The sequence below is a fragment of the Monomorium pharaonis genome, chromosome 6 (genome assembly GCF_013373865.1).
Source record: "Monomorium pharaonis isolate MP-MQ-018 chromosome 6, ASM1337386v2, whole genome shotgun sequence".
Classification (NCBI taxonomy): Eukaryota; Metazoa; Arthropoda; class Insecta; order Hymenoptera; family Formicidae; genus Monomorium; species Monomorium pharaonis.
Window position 1 is genome coordinate 10,535,535 of NC_050472.1, and position 24,140 is coordinate 10,559,674.

The 24,140-nt window shown below is 29.3% G+C and overlaps 2 protein-coding genes across 2 annotated transcripts in view; both read right to left on the reverse strand.

Annotated features, from left to right (window-relative positions):
* Positions 1–1,079: 1,079 nt before the first annotated feature.
* LOC118645969 lies at positions 1,080–6,892 on the reverse strand. The gene is made up of 2 exons (XM_036288063.1): positions 5,376–6,892; positions 1,080–1,709 (listed from the first exon to the last, which is right to left on the reverse strand). The coding sequence occupies exons 1-2, from the start codon at positions 5,550–5,552 to the stop codon at positions 1,416–1,418; spliced, it is 471 nt and encodes a 156-aa protein (XP_036143956.1). The 5' UTR covers positions 5,553–6,892; the 3' UTR covers positions 1,080–1,415.
* Positions 6,893–7,025: 133 nt separating this feature from the next.
* The window catches only part of LOC114255637, a 35,518-nt gene continuing 18,403 nt past the window's right edge, over positions 7,026–24,140 (reverse strand). Inside the window, exons 2-3 of the mRNA XM_036288061.1 lie at positions 16,169–23,537; positions 7,026–7,092 (exon numbers count right to left, since the gene is read on the reverse strand). Of these exons, the coding sequence (XP_036143954.1) occupies positions 16,889–23,537 (6,649 nt within the window). The 3' untranslated portion in view covers positions 7,026–7,092; positions 16,169–16,888. The remainder of the gene's footprint in view (positions 7,093–16,168; positions 23,538–24,140) is intronic.

Consider the following 24,140-nt stretch of genomic DNA (forward strand, 5'->3'; position numbering starts at 1 on the left):
GTTTTTAATTAGAATTATAAATATTTAATTTTAATTATGTACAGATCTATATTAAGTATTATATAGTCTTATTGTTTTTATAAAAATTAAACAAAATAAATATTTATATTAATCTACATAAAATTCTTATTAAAGTCTTATATAAATTCTTATAAATTTTATTAAAATGTTAGTATCTTATTTAATTTTAATAAAATTTATATTAAATCTTATTAAATCTATATAAACTTTTTTTTCACAAGTTACAATATTATTAAAACAATCTTGAATCACAGTCTGATTTCTCTTTATATATTAATTTAAAATTTATATTAACTACTGTATTTACTTCTGTTAGGATTGCGAATAAGCTCTGCGACTGCACATCATGCGGAATCAGTTTCGCTTGACTCGCCAGCGACTCTTTCCGGATACTTAAAGTATAAAAGACGATCGCACGCAAAGATGAGCGCCGCTATATGACGCTGGGAATGCATTACGCTCTGCCATATACAATATAAACGCGCGCAACTCAATCTAGCTTATACAATCCAAAATATATCCCATAACATATACGCTAATGACTTCTTTGGCCAGATATTTGCTCAATTATTAATTGAAATTTTTGTTCAAAGAGTTTCAAAGTGCACAACAGTTGAATTTTTTTTATCATACATTGTGGAGATACGATATAGAGCTTGCTGAATAAAGGCATGCACCTCTTGCTTTCCTTACGGAAAAAACACTACAAATAACACTTAAAAAAATACTCAAGTTGAGTATAATTTGGGACAAGGATAAACACTCAATTCAGTGTAAACGCTCATCTTGAGTGTTCGCTCTTTAATTTACTTTTAATTAGAGTTTTACTTTCAACTTGGATGGTCGCCATCTAATTAAGTGTTAATTTCAGTGTTAATCCTAAATTTAAGAATAACACTAAAATTAACAACATCAAATTAGATGGCAAACATCCAAGTTGAAAGTAACACTCAAATTATAATAATACTCAAAGCCAGCTGAATACTCTAATTGAATGTTTATTTTAGATATTCGTCTTATGCCCATTTTTACCAATGTAGATTAACTTTAATCTCGGTTAAACTTGCTTTTTTTGCTTTTGTTTTTATTCAATATTTCCTAATCCAATGTTTGAGAGTGCACACTCAATATTAAGTGTATACCTTCTACCGATAGATATTGAATGTACATCCCCAACGTTTTAGTGTTCACATTTTGTGTCGGAAATATACACTCATTTATTGAGTGTCATACCCAAGTGTTGAAAGTATATTTTTAAATATTCAGTATTTAAACCGAAACTTTAGTATGAACACTCATTGGGTATACACACTCAATGTTCGAGTATAAACACTCAATCTTTAGTGTAAATACTCAAGATTTGAGCGTATACACCTGAATTTGGGAGTAAACTCTCAAAATCGAGTATTAACACTCAATTTTGAGTGTAAACTCTTAAAATTAGAGGGTTTTTTCCGTAAGAGTTCATAAGAATATTCAGTATTTAGAACTTGTATTGCGTTAAAACATTGATCAAAGGCTTTCAATACATTGTTGACGTGGTACTTGACTTCATCAATTATCAAGTAATAAGTTTCGTATTTTTCTACTGTAGGCTCAACAAGAAAAACAAAAGATTGAACTTTACTTTTGAGCTTGGAAGCTACAGCACGCCCTTGTTGAATCGCTAGGTTTATATCTTCTGGCACCTAAAGAGATAAAAATATATACTTATCTGTTACATCTTAATTCTACAAACTCAGAAAACAAATGTATGCTTTTATACAAATGAAAAAGAAAGCAATATATCATAATTGTAATCTAGATATAAAGGTAAATTAATACAAAAAGAAAACAAAATATCTTTTAAAATTATAAAATATATAAATATTATATTTCATTATTAAATAAAACAAAGAAAAATTATTATAAAGATAATTTTTAAGCTTGCTATGTGCATGCGCACATTATACAATAGAAACGGTCGAAGACGAGCAAAATTTTTGTTCACAAAATCAGTTTATCATTTATTCTCAACCCATACAGTTTCTCAACAAGATATGTCAAAATATACTAGAAATAAATTAGTATGTTTCGGACTCACTTGTTCTTCTTCAATATGATCTTATAATTATGAGTTACCTTTAATATTTAAAACATAATTGATTTGATGCCAACTTTAAATTATTAATTTATCAATACAAAACAGAATTCAATCTAACGCTATAGACAGGTCACGTTAAATTAAATTAAAGCGCATTTAATTTTTATTCAATTATATCCTCGCTGGAATTGTATTCAATTTATCACTTGTCTTTATACGGGGGATTGAAAACGTTGTTTTTCATCATCTTTAAAGCATGGGAATACATTTCTTGCATCAATTCTTAACTCCTTTATATTGTGTCCAAAGTTTTTTCCGTGTTGTTTATAAATTTACAGATTCCAACGTTATCATATAACTAAGTGGAAATAAAATTAATTACATAATGAATATTTAATATGAGATTTCGCTAAAATAATTGAACTTCAGACGTAATAGCGTCCAAATTAGTCAAAAAATATCACATAATGGTGGAATACCGTTGTCTTAATAAGTTAAATTGTATAGTTAAAGCACACAAAGATAAAAATGGCCTATATAGTAACAACAATGTCGTTTACAAGATCAATTGCATGAACTGTGATGCATCTTATCTTTGTCGAATAAACAAAGAGACAATTGCACACTAGAATAAAAGAACATTATAAACAACATAAGGTTAGATTCGTCTAAGCATTCTGTGGTCACCGAACATACAACATGTCAAGGCCATAATACATTAGACTGGAATTATGTAAAAATACTGGATTCTGAAACTAATTACTATAAGAGATTAGTTTCAAAAATAATACATATTAAAGAACAGAATAATGGAATTTACCTTATGAAAAACATAGAGTTATTAGATAAATTTTTTTTAATATTCTTAATAAATTAAAGAAACAACTAAATTCAAGAGAAATCCCAAAGACTTTGTCTAATTGAAAACAAATGTTATTTATACAGGTAGTAAACATGAAAGTTTATATTATTATCGAGGAATCGATATATACACAAGTTATTAGTCAGCTATTAGACAAGTAGGACGAAGTTAGTCATGTTCTTTGATGAGAAAAGTGCATATTGTTGAATGTATTACTGCCTGGCGAATAATGTAAGCTTCATTATTTTTTGTGATTACCCGTACAGTCCCGAAAGATTACAAAAACATTGCAGAAACCTTATATTGAAATATTGTAATATTGCAGGAACGTTACAAAATGTTTCTGCAATGTTACTGCAAGTTTGTGGCAACGCTGAAATGTCCGCCTGGGAAACATTACAATGTAAGACTACTGCAATGTTACGGTGCAATGTATTTGATGTATTAAAACGCGTTGCTATAAATATGCATAACACTTTAAATTTAATATAGATAAACTTTGAGAATATAAAGACAAGAGAGATAAAAAGAATTTTGTTGCAATTTGCGTAACTTCATTATTTCTTTGCATCCAAAATTCGGATAAAAAATTGTGAATTTATGTAATTGCAATAAATTTTTTCTTATTCTTCTTGAATATATATATATATATATATAGTCTCAAAGTTTACCTATTAAAATCTAAAATATATTAGAAGCATAGTAGAAAATTAGAAAATTATTACATTTTATATAAGAATAAAAACTTACACAATATTCTATTATCCAAGTAGCATTATTTTTATTAAGTAGCCTTATTTTAGTTATTGTCAAAAGCAATAATATTAATAAATACATATATATGATTTTCTTCATTAATATTTATAGTTGATTAATTGCATTTTTTGAGATTTATCAAGGAACAGTAAATTGAACAATTTTTCAAATAAAAAAATAAATTTATATATGATAATTGTTCATTTTACTGTTCTATTATAAATCTCAAAAAGATTATAATCTTTGGTATAAATATTGCACACAAATCCAAATATTTAAATCTTTCAAAACTATTAAAAAATGTCACAAATGTCTTTTTATACGAAGTTGCACGTATACATATTAGAACACTTGCATGTATTTTAATATGTATATTTTCTATTATTTCTGCAACATTATTGGAACATTTCGGTGTAATATTGATATTGCATGTTTCTGAAACGTCTCTGGACTACTACATTGCAACTCGTAATATTGTAACGTTGCAGCAATGTTGCTAAAAGCTTCTGTGCTGTATGGGTACTTACAATAGATATTTCTTTTCACTTAATTACTTATTGCTTTATCAAATGTTTATAATACCAGTGGTTAATCCGTTATCGCAAATAAAAAACGCCACCATTGGTGTTCTTTGACGATCTTGTTAAAAATCTCAATGATGTCTGTTTAACGAACAGTGTAAGTTCAATTATCCTAAAGAAATCTTACATTACCTATTCATTATGTAATTAATTTTATTTCCACTTAGTTATATGATGACATTGAAATTTGTAAATTTACAAACAACACATTAAAAACTTTGGACACAATACAAAGGAGTTAAGAATTGATGCAAGGGAGGTATTCTCATGCTTCAAAGATGATGAAAAACAGCATCTTCAATCTACCGTACAAAGACAAGTGGTAAATTGAATACAATTCTAGCGAGGATATAATTGAGTAAAAAGTAGATGCGCCTTAATGTAATGTGACCTTTCCATAGTGTTAGATTGAATTCTGTTTTGTATTGATAAATTAATAATTTAAAGTTGACAACGAATCAATTATGTTTTAAATATTAAGGAAAACTCATAATTATTAGATCATGCTGAAGAAGGACAAATGAATCCAAAACGTATAAATTTATTTCTAGTATACTTTGATATACCCTATTAAGAAACTGTATGGGTTGAGAATAAATAATAAATTAATTTTGTGAACAAAGGGTGCGTTCGGCAAAGCAAATCTGAAGCGTCTGGAGGCTCTATTGACACATTCTGTCTTTGTTATTTATTGGCATTGAACAAAGATAGAGTGAGGTAAGAGAGCACTCCGACGTGCTGCTTTGTCGAACGCAGTAATTAACTTTGCTCGTCTTCGACCGTTTCTATTGTATAAAAATTATTATATTTTAAATAACACTTTTTTGAAAAATATCAAATAATTTAGTTTTTAAAAAAGAAAAGTTAGATTCTTTAATTAGATATTCAAAGTATATCTCGAATTTTTATTGCTAAAGAAACTATTGTTAAAAAATAAATTTAAGTGTTTATCATATAACTGATAGCAATTCAATTATAATCTATAATTTGCACCATATTTTTCACATTTAAGTATTTTATGTCCTCTTAATAGAAATTGAATATAATCAATTCATATATCAATAAAACTTACTGTTACATGAAACACAAAAACATATCTGGCCTCAGATAGATTAGCTTTTACTCTTTTCCCATAATTAAGCTTCTGTAATTGCTGAGGTGGCACCAAATGTGGAAGTAATTGGAGAATGACAGCAATAGAATTTCCTACAATAAACAAAAAAAATTTTATTGTAAATACATAAAACATAAAGGTTTTTCCCAATCATTAATTTTAACTTTATTTTAATTTTTTGAAAAATACTTACTCTCATTTAGCTCCTCCAATTTTTTAAATTTTCCATAAGAATCTTTTACTTCTGCTTTTAATAGTTGTTTGAGAATGGGAATAAATTTTTCTCTTTCCAAAGAAGTGGTAAATCTTTATTAGGATACTTTCTCTTAAAATCACGATCCAACTAACAAAATCAAAATATTTATTTTTATGATAAATTATCCTAAAGAATAGAGAATTTGAGCACTAGACTATAATGAAATTAAAATATTTAATAAACTTACAAGAGTATATTCTTGAGGCAAAGATAAAACTTTCCATTGAGAAAAATAATCCGTTGGAAAGTGGTTAATCACCTCTACCTTTCCGATCTAGTAGTGCTTTTTATCGAAAATTATAAGTTATGTCCGAATTTCTTAATATGTCAATCCATGGTCCCCGACTAATTTTCAACCATGGAATGGCTGCTTGCACTTCATCTTCATTTACTAAATATAATTTGGTAAATTAGTTTACCAATATTCTATTAAAAATATCTTAATAATTAAGCCTTATCTTAATCAATAAATTTAAATACCTTCAGATGTACTCGGCATCGTATTAGACACATGTATTTTTATTATTGTCCGAAGAATTTAAATGTTTGTATAGTTGGCTGAAGTGAGTGAACTTCCTCATCATAGATTTCAGGTTCTTCACTTTATCAGCTAATTACTCTCCTATATTTTTTTTTACTTAGACCATTTGCAAAAGGCTTATACACATATGTATTCTATAATATATTTTCTAAAATAAACATTATTTTATTACTTGTGTTAATGTTAATTATTAAATTTTAATTTAAACTAAATATAGAAATTTTACCTCATTCTCAGTTGGAAATAATTCGCATATTTCCTTAGATATGATTTGAAACTCTTCAAAAGTAGGGCTACAAAAGGAAATGAAAGATATTTGCAACATTAAAAATTGTATTTAAAAGAATGTATTTAAAAAAATGTTATTTAAAAAAATATTCGCAATATAAAATATGTATATGTTATGTGTGTGTATCATTGTATAATAAACTTACTTGATATTTATTTTTATCATACGGTTGCCAATATTTCAACTGATATTCCTCTTGCTTCGTCACTTAAAATGGCATTATTTTAAAAATAAGTTAGAACATCATCACTTTTTAAATGCTCCCTTATTTTCTTCTCAATCTTCTAAAATAAAAAATATATTGAAAATGTAGAGATGTACCACATATATATATAAAGATATAAATATTATTAAATATAAAATTCTAATTATTAACAATATGAGGTGTAACAATTTAATAATTTAATATAATGCTTAGTTTGCTTACTAGCTCCTCAAATTGAGTTCTTGTGATCCATATATACTGCAAGTCTTTTAGGACATCGTTTTGAGTCTTCTAACTGTGGTGACAATTGTCTTTTATTTTCGTTTTGTTCTGTCTACATATCTGCTTCAGAGTCACTATTTTCTGAACCTGATATGTTTCAATCTGAAAAAGAATTAATATTTCTCTGTTTACACATTTCCTTCCAATGTTATATTAAACATTACAAACACAAAAATTTATTTAACTGTTAATTTTGTATCTCATTAATAAAAGTGAAATCGTTTAAATCTACACACACACACACACACACACACACACACACACGCGCGCGCGCGCGCGCGCACGCGCAAATATATACTGGTCAACAAAATTAGCGCATACAAAAATTTGTGTCAAAATTTTGCATAATTTCAAATAAGTATAACACCGCGAAAAATAATTGTACTTTCATTTTCCAAAAAGCATTTTAAAGCTCGAACTCTTTACTTTCGAATGAATTTTGACGATTTCAATTATATATTTTTTTTTTTTTTTTATGAAACGGCACAATGATAAAGCTCGACCTGTCAAAAGTAAAAATTTTTGTACAACTTTGCTATGTTACACCTGCTGTGGAAAAAATCGCGAAGACTTTCTGCTACTTGCATCTTACAGCGCGATATTTTCTCTTTATTTTGAATGGTTGTTCATAGCTGTGCGATTTTTTTTGACCGAGTTATCGATGTTTGAATGAAAAGTGGTCACTTTGACTTTGATTGCTTACAACTCGTGAAAAAATCAACGTACAGCGCTCTGCAAAAAAGCAATAAAAAGCTGAAAGTTAGCCCTTTTTAACCTTATAGTTATTGGTTTTTAATATTTTTTTCGTTATACTAATAAATCGCGTTTAAATAACATGTAAGAATCTTGTTGCATCTTCAAAAAATTGCATAATTGAAATTGCATGTTTCAGAGGTAGAAGAATTTTTTTACAAGTTTTATGATAATTTTCGTAAAATATAGACCTTTTTCTACAAATACGAAAAAAGAACATGATTTTACAATTTTTTTTTGTAATGTAATGTCTCATAGTTACCTATTTTTCAAACAGTTACCGCCAGCATTAGCGTTACCCAACGCAAAATTCTACGCTATGTGTTGATACGAAAATTATCATAAAACTTGTAAAAAAATTCTTCTACCTCTGAAACATGCAATTTCAATTATGCAATTTTTTGAAGATGCAACAAGTTTCTTACATGTTATTTAAACGCGATTTATTAGTTTAAAGAAAAAAAATTAAAAACAATAACTATAAGGTTAAAAAGGGCTAACTTTCAGCTTTTTATTGCTTTTTTGCAGAGCGCTGTACGTTGATTTTTTCACGAGTTGTAAGCGATCAAAGTCAAAGTGACCACTTTATATTCAAACATCGATAACTCGGTCAAAAAAAATCGCACAGCTATGAACAACCATTCAAAATAAAGGGAAAAGATCGCGCTGTAAGATGCAAGTAGCAGAAAGTCTTCGCGATTTTTTCCACAACAGGTGTAACATAGCAAAGTTGTATAAAAATTTTTACTTTTGACAGGTCGAGCTTTATCATTGTGCCGTTTCATGAAAAAAAAAAAAAAAATTAATATCGTCAAAATTCATTCAAAAGTAGAGAGTTCGAACTTTAAAATGCTTTTTGGAAAATGGAAATGCGATTATTTTTCGCGGTGTTATACTTATTTGAAATTATGCAAAATTTTGACACAAATTTTCGTATGCGCTAATTTTGTTGACCAGTATATATGAATATATATACTTTTTTAAAAAAGGTATAAAAAAGCGCCACGTATACGCGCGCAAAAATCTGAAACGCCCTTAAAAATCTATTTTTGTACAAAATAATTTTTATTTGGCATTACAAATGTGCACTACAAAAGAAATTTTAATTAAATTGTTTTTTCCCCAAAAAAGAACAAAAAGTTTATTTTCTCTACAAAAATTATGATATAAAGTAAATGCGCCAACTATGAAAATGGATGTTCATACAAACTAAAACATTCATTTTTACAAATAATTATTTGTTCAAATATTGCAAATGAATATTTTAATACAAATTTTATTCCAAAAACTTGGCGCCGCTAAACCGAATAATTTGCCAGCTTTCTCTCTTTTTCTTTTGTGCGTGCATCTGAATGTGTGAGTGCGTTCTTGCGTGCGTGCGCGCGTGTGCGCGTATGTGTGTGTGTGTTAGTATATAATTTTGCTTATAAGAAAGCAATTTTTAATATCTCAGTTTCTTATGCGTGCGTACATTCAAATGTCTCTCTGTCTCTCTCTCTCTCTCTCTCTCTCTCTCTCTCTCTCTCTCTCTCTCTCTCTCTCTCTCTCTCTCTCTCTCTCTCTCTCTCTCTCTCTCTCTCTCTCTCTCTCTCTCTCTCTCTCTCTCTCTCTCCCCCCCCCCCCTCTCTCTCTCTCTCTCTCTCTCTCTCTCTTTCTCTCCCAGGCGTGCGCGCGTACGTGTATAATGTTATACGTATATAATGCCATTACGATTTCTATTGTAAGAAATTGTCATTTCAAGTAATTATTATTTTATTATGCAAGTTAGATTATAAGAAAGCTATTTTGTATTAAAGCAAATTATTCGGTTTTGCGGCAAGTTTTTGTAATAAAATTTGTATTAAAATATTTATTTGCAATATTTGAACAAATAATTATTTGTAAAAATGGATGTTTTAGGTCGTATGAACATCCATTTTCATAGTTGGCGCATTTTCTTTATATCATAATTTTTGTGGAGAAAATAAACTTTTTGTTATTTTTGGGGCAAAAAACAATTTTATTAAAATTTCCTTTGTAGTGCACATTTGCAATGCCAAACAAAAATTATTTTGTACAAAAATAGATTTTTAAGGGCGTTTCATGCGCGCGTATGCTTTTTTATACCTTTTTTAAAAAAGATAATTTTGTTGGAATTTCACTCATTTTGTAGTACCAGATATTTCATTTCTTTTTATAATATATATGAAGGTCTTTAAGACAATTTTAAATATCTAATTAAAGATCGAGACTCAGATTTAATTAAAATAACAAAACAAAGTTATATCGGTTTCATTCTTTATCTGTAATATTCATATGTTTATTTCATCGATTATCAATTATTTTTATAAATAATGCAATGCGTATAAGGTCTAATACACATATATAAACGGAGCATAAACTTACTAACTATATTATTCGAAGTATATCTGTTTTTCACATGCTTTTACTTTAAAAAAGATACTCTGCAATGGTATATATATAGTCAGTATGTCTAAATATTTTTATCCGCTTGTATATATGTATGTATATAATAACTTTGTTTTTTTTGTTGCGACAATACAAAAATTAACATTTTCTCAAGTTTACTTTATTGCTTATAATATTAGGTTTTTAACAAACTAAATTACGCGACAAAAAACTTAATATTCTCTCACATACTCAAGCAAATAGAAATGCCTAGACATATTAACTGCACTATTTCAGATTGATACTTCTTTTTCCATATGCTGCCACGTTGAAAAAAATTACGTATCCGAGTTAGTATGTCTATCATTTCTATCCGCTTGTGTATATGTATTAAAATTATGTATATTATCAAAAAATGGATGTAAAACGGATGTCCATAAGACGTATGATGCTATTTGGGTAATTACTAGCTCTCATACTATTATTTACAATATTTATATGGACGGACTAAACTTTATCGATAATAGGCGCGATGCCGTCTGTTTTGAATGGTTTACATAAGTGCTGGCCTGATCTCGGAATTTTTGATAAATACCGTCCGTAGGATAAATAATAAATAATAAATAATGGCAGCAATGTGCGAACAGCAGGCAACCGTTCTTCGTCTATTGGCGTACTCACAAAAGTATCTTTTTATCCCTGATTGACTAATACTATCAGGAGTGTATTCAATAAAGCATCGATACACTTTCTTAGATATGTAACGGGACTGTACTTGAAGCTTCAATATATTGGACTGGTCTTTGAGGAACTGCAAATTCACACTGTCATCTTCATTTAGAATTTCTTTGGCTTTTGTGATTGAAGAGAATAGTTGGTTTTGAAAACGATTGCCTTTCCAAAATATTTTTTCCAGTGACTTGTTTAACTTCCCGGAACTAACAGAAACTAATTAATTATTATTCATCGGAACTTATCGGAACCAGTATTTGCAGGCGATTTCCTACTTGGGAGAAATTCTAAATGAAGATGGTAGTTTGAATTTGCAGTTCCTTAAAGACCAGTCCAATATATTTAAAGCTTCAAGTACAGTCCTGTTACATATCTAAGAAAGTGTATCAATGCTTTATTGAATACACTCCTGATAGTATTAGACAATCAGGGATAAAAAGATACTTTTGTGACTGCGCCAATGAACGAAGAATAGTTGGCTGCTGTTCACACATTGCTGTCATTATTTATTATTTATCCTACGGACAATATTTATCAAAAATTCCGAGACCAGGCCAGCACTTATGTAAACTATTCAAAACAGACGGCATCACGCCTATTATTGATGAAGATTAGTCCATCCATATAAATATTGTAAATAATAGTATGAGAGCTAGTGATTATGTGCACGAATATGTATGTGTAATTCATTATTTTGAGAATCATTAATAAACATTTGATTTAATACGATTATAGTTTATGTTTTTATAATCATTTCATTTTATTATTTTTTTAGTAAAAATTACTTGTTGTAGAATACTGTTTAAAAATTCTACAAAAAAATATGGCAATGGTACAAAAACATGTCATATTTTAAAAAATAAAAAAATATATATCTTTAAGTTTTTTTAAGTACCTTCCACTGATTTTATTAATTCGAAAAAAGGTGTTGTAGAATACTGTCCCAACATTCTAGAAAAAAAATATCGCGATTATTGTACCAAAAACATATCATATTTTTAAAAAATAAAAAAAAAACTTTATTTTTTATAGATACCTGCTACCCACTATATTGCTTTGAAAAAAATACGTCTTGTAGAAAATTTTTCCAAGATTCTACAAAAAAATTGTCGTAATTATACCAGAAGGATATCGGGACTAAAAAAAATCAAGAACATTTATTTAATTTTTTTATCAATGTTTCTGCCATCAAAAAACCTTCCAGAATTTTTCACAAATGTGCTTCAATAATATATCTATAAAATATTAAAATTTCATCAAAATTGGTTAAGCCGATCAAAAAATATAAGTTATTTTCAGTATTTTTATTTTTATTATTATACCAAAACGGTTTAACAAAAAGGGCTAATATTTGGCTAAATTGTAAGTGACACTGATAGCAAAAAAAAAGAGTATAATCCGTGCGGGGGCAGATTGCCCCCTTCTTATCCGATTACGGCTTTTGTAGTTACATTGTTGATCTTTACAGCAAAAAACAAAACAAAATGGTTACTGCAATCTTCGAATTACACAAATACAAAATGTTGCGAAAAAGACATGACTTCAAGATCAGGTAACTTATATTACATAAATGAATAAAACTTACTTTATAAATTGCTTTTAGTTTGTAATAATATTGTTAATATTAAAAATATATTTGATAAAAATTTTTTAAAAATTAGAATTTTTTAAAATAAAAATTTGCAATTATGTAAAATAATAATATGTAAAGGATATTAACTTAAAATGTTTTTTTTCTAGATGTAACATGTCAAGATGACTTAAATATGGAATCAAGTTCTTTCTATTCACAATCATTAACTATGGCAATTATTTTACAGAAAATGAAAACTTGCAAAGTTTGTGAATATTATATAATATGCTTTCAGTATTATATTTTTGAGATTTGCGATATCCAGAATTTAAGGTATTTAGATAATCGCAAGAGCCGTTCTTATTCAAAGAGGTTAGAAGCAAGAAAATGCATGCTAAGCATTTTTACGTACCATACTATTTTGCGTACCAATATCCAGAAAATAACATTTATAATTAATTTAGCACACTTGTAAAATTGTCGAAATACTTTTTTTATTTCAACAATTAATATTGCATAACTAACTTGACACGAAATCTTTCTAAACCTATCCTTTCTCATAATTTTGTCAATTTTATGATATTTATTGCTCAAGTAAAAAAAATAATCGGACAATTTTACAAATGTGCTGAATTGATCACAAATGTCTTTGGTGACAATAACAAAATTTTTTATTTGTAACATTGAACAAGAAGACCCGTAGGAAAAAATTATGCAAAAATTATTGCACAAAACATGCATATTTTGTGCAGTAAGTTTTACATAATTTTTTCCTACGGGATGCTTATATTATATTTGTGTTCAAATAAATATTTTATTTAATTGCAGAAAGCGGAGAAGACGTTTCTGCACACTCAAGCATTGAATCACAAAGATTGCTACCTACAATTACACATGGTACGTAATGTAATGTTAATTCTTTTTATTTTTATTTTTTATTTTTTATCTTTTTAGTTGACTATAATCCTGGATATAATTTGGAAGAAATAAGAGGAAATAAAGCAAAAGAAGTTCCTACTCTAGGTAATATAACAAAAATATTTATTATAAATAATTTTCTTTTATTTTGTTACCAGTATATAATTCTTATTAATTTTATAAAAATTATTTTTATATTCCAAGTGAGAACTGTGCAAGAAAATAAAAATAAATGCATTGAAATAACGACAACAAATAAAAATAAAAAAACAACAAATAATGATAAGGAAATAACAAATAAAGACAAGGAAACAACAAATAAAGGTAACAATATTTTATTCTATTTCCATAAAATTTAATTTTTTTTATATTTTTAATATCTTTAGTTACAGGGGATACGTTCACAGAAAAATATTTAATATCTATTAATCGGAATTTGGACACAATTTTAACTATATTGAAGGATCAAAATTTCTCTGAACCACAGGATTTATTTAATTTGTTGCCAGATTTTCCAATCTATGATATAGAAGACTTCAAACATTTTTGTAACAAGTTGCGGGCTAATAAAAAAGTGCAAAACCAATTGTGAGTTTAAAATAACTTTTTTACAATAAATCTTAATTTTAGAAAAACTTGTTAGTTTTAGCAACATTCCGATATTCATTGCTAGTATTGAAAATCTATATTTTATATTGCGTACACTATAGATGTATTTTATCTTTCTTTCATTCTTTTATAACGTATTTCGATAGTTTCGTTGTTTGTATTATTTTTTGTGTTATTCGTACTTATATTTCTTTTTTTCGCTCCCTTTTCTCTTTATTTTTCTTTTTTATTTTCATCCACTTTACTATAATATATTCCTCTATCTTTTTTATCTTATAATTTTCATTTCTGTCATTTATTTAATTCTGTTTTCTTCTTACTTTAGGTTCTTTGTTTTCCTAACTTTCTCTTCTACTTCCTCCTAGCCAAGATCTGTAGAAGAACGACAAGAAGGGAAGGAAAGTCTTTCATCCATATTTACACATCTGGCTCCAACATGGCTTGGGCCAATACGATGTATCAATTCCACCTTTCCTACATTCCACTACTACTCACTCTTTTCGTACAACAAACACTACATGTACACTTTATAGTCCCAAAATGGCGTTCATGCGAAAATCTACCCCTCCTGTCGTTCATCTACAGACCTTGCTCCTAGCTAACTTTTTAATTCGTTTTGTTCTTATTTCTCTTTGTAGTTTTACATGCTTTTCAAATCTCGTAATCTTTTTTTTTTTGAAATAATGTATATTGTGTTATATGTTACAGGAAAAAAAATTCAAACCATTGGAGGAGCAACTTCGATTAAACATTTAACCAACTATCTAGTCATTTTTCTTACAAATAAATTGGCAAAAAATTTAATATGGAATGGACAAAGGAAAACTGAAGGAATAAAAAATAATATTTTTTCCAATATTATTATTGGTAATTTTATACGCTTTAGTTGTTTTAATAAAAAAATTAATAACTCAATATTAATTTTAAAAAACAATTTTAGGAACAATTTTAAACTTGAACTCTTCAAGCACAACGTTCGACGAATTGACCTGTAAATTTTCAGAATGGCTAAGAAGAGCGGGAGATAGATATAGATACCATCTCAAGTTGGGGAGCGAAACCTAAATAGAAAATACTTCATATACATTAACATATAATATACAAAATAAAATATAATTATGTAATTTTATATTATAATATATATATATATATATATATATATATATATACATATTTATCAGATTTAATATTTTATTTGCACCTTTTTCTCATAAAACAAATTTATTAAAAATATTAAGAACAAAAACATGCCTATAGTGCAACTGTAAAAGACGACTAAAAGATGTCTAATAGCAGACGACTATTAGTCATCTTTTCGTCTTGACTATAAGATGACTTTTTATGGGACATAAGTCGTCTTTTAGTCATCTTTTGGTTGACTATAAGTTTTACCTAAAAGATGTCCATGACGAAAATTTGTCATCTTTTAGTCGTCTGTTAGACGTCTTTGTGCTGTCTGGGTTTATATAATGCTATAAATGTGGTAATGCTATAATTTGCGTAAGATATATAACCTTAAAACTTGATCTTTTACAATAAAATATAAATTGTAATCACAGAGTCGTAATAGGTTAAAATATGTTAAATTTGATATTCTACATTATAGAATCTACAACATTTTAAAACACGTATACTGTGCAGTATGCTGTGTGCCAAGGAAAATTTTACTTGATATAACATAGTATATGTTTGTCAAGTATGTTACACGTATCATATTTCGAGTAAAATTTTCCTCAGAGACAACATTTTGGAACCAAATCTGAGCAAATCAACTCACTTTTAACCATTATACACCAATGTATATTTCTGTTGATGCACGGAGAGAATTTTCTTTTAAAAATTACCCTGAAAATCATGGTAATTGTGGGGCAACATAAACCTCAAATAATTTTACTATACTTTTAACAAAATTTACTAAAACTTTGCCGAATGTTATTAAAATTTTAGAAAATTTTACTATACTTCTAAAAAAATTTACTAAAACTTTGCCAGATTTTATTAAAATTTTAGTAAATTTCGTTAAAAGTATTAAAATTTTACTGGACAGTTAAATTCTTCAAGGTTTACTGTCTCACAATTATCACGATTTTAAGGGTAATTTTTAAGAGAAAATTCTCTCCGTGTGGTTACAATGCAACTACAACATACGTTGTGTTATGAATCAATTAGCTTAAGGAGAAGTTAGAATTAAAAGAAGATACTTACTTTGAAATGCCGGCCAATATTCCTCCAAATTTTTCTTCTTCTTAGTTTAGAGACATGTTATATCTTCTGCTTTTGTTAAGTGTTATCTTGTGAGCTTGTCCAACTCTTGTACTATTTTTTTGGTGGTTTCCTCTGGCTGTTATGGTGGTCGGTTTTTGGATCATGGCTGCCTTCACTATTCTGTTGTTCTTCATCCCCTAAATGTACTTCTTTTAAAAATTTTGCACTTTGTTCATGTTCTTCCTTCACACTATATATTAGAAACTCGATAACTGTCGCGTCGTCCACACAGAGCAACGAGTTGTTTGGCCTGTTGGTTATCTTGCATGTGTGCGCATTAACAAATGACGCAATCTGCACGCCTCGTGATCTGCATCCTCTTATTTCAAGAGGTTTTCAGATCGTTATAAATGAATTTTTTGTGAAGGAATTTTCTTTTTATCATAGTTTATGTTTTCCCTTGTCCATATGCAGATATTTTAAAGAGGAATATGTTTCTTATAAGATGTTTTGCTTGGAAAATCTGTTAAGGGGAATTCCCCGCTTATAAGTAGAATATTTTTTGTGTGGAATACTTTAGTTCTGAGAAGTTTGAAGTACTAGTAAAACTCTGATGAAAATTTTAAGATGCTACCAAGTAATGACACAGATAACATATAATAGTATTCTTACATAATTTGTTAAATAATATGTATTTTTAAACTAAATCGATACAAATGATCAACCTTTGCAATTTTTGTGATGTTCCGCATTCCAATGCAAAGATGAGCAACGTCTTGAGCAATAATAAGCTTTCAAGCAATCTTGACAACATACCATACTTTTACGTTTACAACGTAAACATGGCTTGTCATACTCGTCTGAAATTTCTAGATCGTTATTTATATTTAACGATCTTCTGTCATTTTTACTTAACATTTCCAATTCGTTTTGAGAAAATGTATTTATATTATCTAACTTTTCGAATAATGATGGCGATATGCTTCTAACATTCAAAATTCTTGGCAAGATTATTTCAGTGACTTCAGAGTTGTCATTGTTTTCTATGGAAACCTTCTCTTCCTCTTTCCTGTGGTCATTGGTCGCATTAATGTTATTGTGAGTGTCTATTATCAGTTTCTCCTTTTCTATGTCCTCAAGAAGCTCTTTTATATCATCACTATTTTCGAGAAGATACAGCAATTGCGTTATGCTCTCTTCTGTATTCGATGCCTCTTCCGAAACTTCAAATTTCAATGACATTTCCGGAAGGTACATTTCTTCCATATTTACTAGCGATTGTCTACTATTTTCTTCTTCTGTAATTTCGGCATCTTGTGCTTCAGTTAGAAATTCTTGACTTATATCCGTAAAATTTGCATCAGAAATATTTTTTGAAGAAGATAATATTACTTCTGTATTTTTTATACTTTCATCAACATGCACTTTCTCAGGACTTTCAGATGTTTTGTCGGTAGAATCATTATCTCGATCATTTGCAAACTCTTCTTGTTGTGCATTTTCGTGTTCGTTCTTTTGCGATTTCTCCGATTTTTTGTCGCTACACAATTTCGAGGAGCTTTCAAACATTCCATCGGAAGAATTGCATTTGTTTGTAGAATCTTCTTGCTGTGCATTTAAACAATGTTCTGACATTGTTTCGATGTGCTCCTCGTCTGCCGTATGTATTTGTGTTATTTTTGTTGATTTGTATTTTGCATTAAGTAATCGCGATGCTGAAGCTTGTGACGCATTTGAGTTTTCTCCTTCAGAAGACGAGATCTTATCGCACTGTTCCTGCCTTTGTGATTGTTCCGGATTTTCGTCGATATACAATTTCAAGGAGCTTTCAGATGTTCCATCGCTGGAATTATCACTCCATTCGTTCGTATGATCTTCTTGATGTATTAAAAAAAACTTTGATATTGTTTTGCCAGTCTCCTCGCGTGTAGTTTGCGTTACTTCTGTATATTTGTATTTTTTTATTAAAGTGTTTTTTGGAAGTGATTTCTCGGTTATTGCGAAATCTTCATTTTGTGCTTTTAAATTATTCTTTGGCGCCGTAAGTTTTGAATTTTTGGAAATATCCGAATCAATAGATTGCTTTTCTAAATCACTATTATGTACTAAACTATTTTTATTATCTTGATCAGACTGAGTTTTCGTTGATTTATCTACCGGTGTTCGTATCGTGTTTTCTTGCAATAACGACTGGCTTTGTGATTTATTTTGTGAATTATCCTTAACGTATTTTTCAGTATAATTATGTAAATCTTGGTACAAATTAAACAATGCTGTTTTCTCATGGTGAATACGTTTATATTCCTGTTCGTTAAAGAAACGTTCCATTTCATTTGATATCTGAAAATACAATTGTATTTGATCGTGTAATATAATTTTTTGAATGTCTGTAAAATTCGACAGATTAAAATGATAAATAACTTGGTTTGTTTCTGTAATCTGTGGTAAAATAAACGCTTTATTACACGTTTGTAAAGGCATTGTAGAGATCATATTTTGAGATATATTCGAGCTCTGCGAAGTGGACGTTTTTAAAGCAGTGTTAGATATATTTTGCAATATATTATGTGCGGTCGAGTTTTGTTGCGGATTTATAAACGGTACCTCCTTTTGCATGTGATTTTTATTTTGCGATTCAAGAATCTTTGTTTCTTTATTCGGCATGTTTTGTCCCACATTCTGCGATGTATTGTTAATCAATAGAGCAATTGCACATGTAGATGTATCTTGTGATTGTAATTGGTGGCGTGTGGCGATTTCAGTATTGCTAATTATATTTTTTGATGCAACATTTGATCCTTCCGTGATTGCGAGAGACATATTTGTATTTGCTTCATTTACTAGCTGTGGTATCTGCTGCATGTTTCGATTTGACAAAGCATTCTGAACAGAATGTGTTGGCAATATTACTATAAGATTAGATATGACAACTTTATTTGAATTTAAATTGTTTTGTGGTAAAAATTGCGTTCTTTCCGAAGATGCTTGAGAGACTTGCAGGATGCAGTTTGCTTGCTGCTGATTCACATTTGCGCTTCCATCTTTAACGTTTCTCATTGTGTCGGTGCTTGAAGCATCAGAATTTACTGTGGAAGTTCCAGATGACGTGATATTGTGCGCAGTCTGATTCAAATTAATTTGTGACGATTGGGAGTATTGTCTTTGTTGTTGCGCGTTAGCAACAGATGCAGTTGCAGTACTACTATCACATTTTGTTGACACGGTGCATGATTGTCTTGCACATTTCGTATTGTTTATAGGAGGCATATTTATATTTTCTTGATTTACTGGTCCATATGAATGCATGTTAGTATTTGCTGATGAAGCGTTACTTAAACTCATGGAAACCTGTTGAATATCAATATTTAACATATTAGTTGATAGCGTATATTGATTTTTTGAAGATTGTTCCTTATTAGTATTCGATATACGTGAGTATGCTCTAGATCCACGTGCACGAGATATACGTCGTCGGCAGATATTTGATTTAACTTGTCTTGAGTATGACACCCGTGGATAATTATCTGCATTGTCAAACAATTGCTGCTGATTGATGTTTGAAGTCGTTGGTATTTGGTATGGCATTGTTAAAAATTGTCTAAATTTGTTTTGATATGACATTCTTGGCTCTGGAAATGAAACATTCCTTAAAAGTGGTTGCGCGTTAACATTCGATATTGATGTATTTGGAACCGATTCGCTAATGTTCGAATTATGTGTTGCATTAGGGCTTGCGTTCTGCTGTGAGATTTGTGTGGAGTAAAGTGTATAAGATCGCACAAGATTAACATAATTGCAAATTTCTTTCCACGTTAGCATTTGATCGAATGTCTTATATTTATTAACGTAAGTTATAACGTTCTGAATATCTTTCATGTGTAGCAATGCTTGCAATTTTTCCAAGTCTTGCTTTATTTGCGTCACGTACATGGACATTCTTTGCATGAATTCTACATAAGTATATGATGTTCTTAAAATCCTATATCGAATAAATTCGCGGCAAAATTCAACGTAGGTGCAGATACTTTTTATTGTACTCGGTATTATAATATTACTGTGGTTTTTGTAAATATCTGAAGCATTAATCTGAATTGATGTAATTGGTGCATTTGTTCGAGATGAGTATATTTGATTATCAGCAGTATTAGATGATGGCGGCTGTTGGGATACTGATTGGGCTGCTAATTGAGAATATGTTTGAAGAGGTACTGATGGATGACGAGCTTGATATGCTAATTGAGAAAATATTGACGGTGCTGATTGACGGGATGTTGATGGATGAGATCTTGATCGAATAAGTGCTGATTGAGTAGATGTTGATTGAGAAAGTAATGATGGACGAGGTGCTGATTGAGATATTAATTGAGGAGATACTAACCGACGAGGTGCTGATTGAGGAAATGCTAATTGAGGAGGTACTGACGGATGAAGTGTTGATTGAGCAGGTGTTAATTGAGAAAATACTAACGGACGAGCTGATTGAAATGCTAGTTGAGGAGATATTAATAGACCAGGTGCTGATTGAGATCTTGATCTAGAAGATACTGATTGAGAAGAGATTGTTGATTGACAGTATGCACACTTTGACGTCGTTGATGCATCGAGAGACACAAATTTCTTAGCATGACAATTAATATCTGCAGTAGGTCGAACTTTGCTATGAGTTATATCCGAGAAAGTCTGTAGTGGCTGTTCCCTTAAATCAGGCATGTTGTATGCAGTTTTATTTGATCCAGGATTGTTTTCTGTCACCGTTTGTGTCTTTTTTTGCTCGATAAACGATGTGCGTTTATCTTCTTTTTGCTGATTATGTTCCACTACACTTCTAGTTTCCTCTAAAATTGTATTACTTTGACTTTGTTCTTCATTAATTTTGCGTTTGTCATCTGTGGAAATCTTTTGTACTTGTTGCTTATGTTCCATCACACTTGTAGCTTCTTTTAAAATATCATCTTGATTTTGTTCTTTGTTAGTTTTCTGTTTGTCGTCCGTGGAAGCCTTTTGTACTTGTTTTGCCAAATGAGACATATCGCACGCGAGTTTATTTGATCCACGATCGTTCTCAGTTGTTATTTGTGGTGTTTTTTTGACAGATTGCGTGTATTTATCTGTTTCCCTTTGACTAACTTCTATCGCATTTTTATCTTTGTTTAAAATTGGAGAGTCTTGAAAATTTTGTTGTTGAGAACAACTTGCATTATCTATGAAAGTAGAAACAGAATTATATATTATTTTCTCAGTTTCAGCAGGCGTATCTTGTTTGTCATCTAATAATGTATTGTTTTCCGGATTTTTACTTGTCGTATGCTTGGATTTTTCAGATGTTTTCCTCTCAAAAAGTACATTAAGGCCGTTTGGATTATCTTTAAGTGTATATAAGTTTTCGATGCACGACCACGTTGCTTTTAGTGAAAACTTCCGCGGTACTCGAGATTTTAATTTATTTTTATTTTTATTTCTATTTTTATTTTGTTTTATTTTTATTTCTATATAGTCACCATTATCATCATCTGTTGAATGATTGTCTAATGAGTGACTATTATTACAATCTGATTTGTTCGAAGATGTTGGCGAATTTATCGTTTGTATAAAAGAAGACTCGTTTTTTTTTTCCGATAAATTTTTTTTAAATGTTATTAAGGATTGATCAAGGAGACTTGTCTTTCCATCTTCCCTAATATTATCATTATTTGCTAATAATAAATTGTTTGCATCACAGCTGTTTTTCTCGTTAACATTGCACAATAACTCATGTGCAAACGTGATCGGCAGTTCTAAATTTGATGTTGTATATCTTTGTGTGTCTTGGTTTAAATCAACACTTTTGTTGTTGCATGTTTCTTGAATTTTCTGGTGGTTTTGTACAGACATATAAGTAGTTTTCTTCTCTATGCTTTGGTCTAAATGTATATCCTTCATACTGTTTTCATCTAAATCCATTTCAATCGTTAATGGCGTAATATCTTTGCTTTTTTTTGTGCGTACATAAATTTTGCTATTGTTTTCTGTGTCAATTGATGAAGAATTCTCTTCGCATGAATTATCAGAGTTATATCTGTCTGTATTTTTCTGCAAATTATTAACTAACGTGGAATCTGTGCTTGTTAATGCTCTGTCTTCTTTCTCCGTATCGGTTGTAGCATTGTGCATAGCATAATATTTTTTGGTGCTTACTGTGGAATCGCATGAATTGTCGGAATCATCGTTTTCTTGCAAATTATTAATCAATGTAATACGTTCGTCTGTTGATGTTCTATCTTGTATCTCCTCATCTGTTGTTACATCATGCATAACAAAATATTTTTCAATGCTGGCTGTGGATTTATATGAATTATCGGAATTTATATTCTCTACATTTTTTGGTAAGATAGTTGAGGCATCATATGTTAACTTTTTATATCCTTTATGAATATCTTCCTCTTCTGGTGTATTATTATGCAATGGATCATCAAATTGTTTCTTTTTTTTCACATAATTTAACAGAATTTCATGTTCCTCTTCTCTTTCACTTGTGCTAGAATCCAAGGACCCAAAATATTCGCAAAATTTTTCTCGTATATTTTTATTCTTTTTATACCTGTTCTTTCTTTGTTCTTTTTTTTGCTTAAATGATTGGTAATTTTCCTTTTTTTTCACCATACATTTCGTAACATTTTTCCAAATTTTTTGCTTCACATGATCCATAGAGTTAGATAATTTAATATTATTATCTGTTACTACTTGATCTAATAATGTGTTAATTTCATTCTTCTTCTGTATTTTTGCCGGCAATGTATTTTCATGTAAACTTTCGAAACTTAGCTTTCTTTTAATTATTTCTTCGGAATTTTTTTCAATATGTAGATTATTTGTTGACTGATTTTTAGATTCTAAATTTATATTTGTCCGATTAGCATCTTTTCTTATAATTTTGTGACGTAATGATGTAGCGTTATGTTCCACTAACTCTAAATCTAAATGAGCATTTTGATTCTCAACTGTGAAATTATTAGCTTTTTCTGTTGAATACGTTTTTAATTCTGGAATTATTACGTTGCTTGAGTTAACATTGTACTCAGAAAAAGTATTAATAATTGTAGAAGATTTTGGTAGCATATCTACTGGTTTGGTCTTTATTGAAGAAAATTGTTTTATCTCTGGTTCATCGATCTTACTTTTTTCTTTTTCCTTATGCTGCTCTGCAAAAATATTGTCATCTTTCGAAGAATCAATGTTACTTTCAGTGTTAGAATAATGTTTCGTCAATTGAAGCGATACGGTTGTGTCTGATGATTTGTTTTCCAACAAATATTTCTTGCATTCTAACTCTTTCTTGTAGGATGGAACAAAATTTTGATGACTACTTTGCAATAACTGCAAAGATTTTTCTCTGAAATATACAAAATATGCTGTATAATGATACATACAAGGTGTTTCTTAATGGCTGTCTTAACTTTTTACTATGGGAGATAGATTATCTCCCACGGATTACAATTGCAACTTTAGTACACATTCGTACAATATATATAGGTGCACAGGCCGTACATGTGTATTAAGATTGTGATCCCATCTCCCATGGTAAATAGTTAGGACAGCTATTTAGAAATATGTATGTGTAATTACAAAAGGTGACAATTATCTACAAAGATATTTACAACTGATTGCGAATAATAGTAAAACTAAGTAAATAAGATGATTAAAACAATTAGGAAAAAAATGTATAACGATTTATAAATAAAAAGTTTTTTGTTTCCTGGAAATTTAATTTTATTTGTTTGATTTTTGTAGAAACCTGTCACGTATATTTAAAACAAACTAATTCTGCTGCGTAATATGTGTTAATTATAATACTATTTAATTAATAATATATTAATAAAGCTAATTATTAAATAAAAAAGAATTTTTTTCAAAGCAGGTACTTGTGTTAATTTCACTAAAGATTCAATCAATATGTTAGAAATTAAATAACGATTGTGTATTGATATAGAAATTG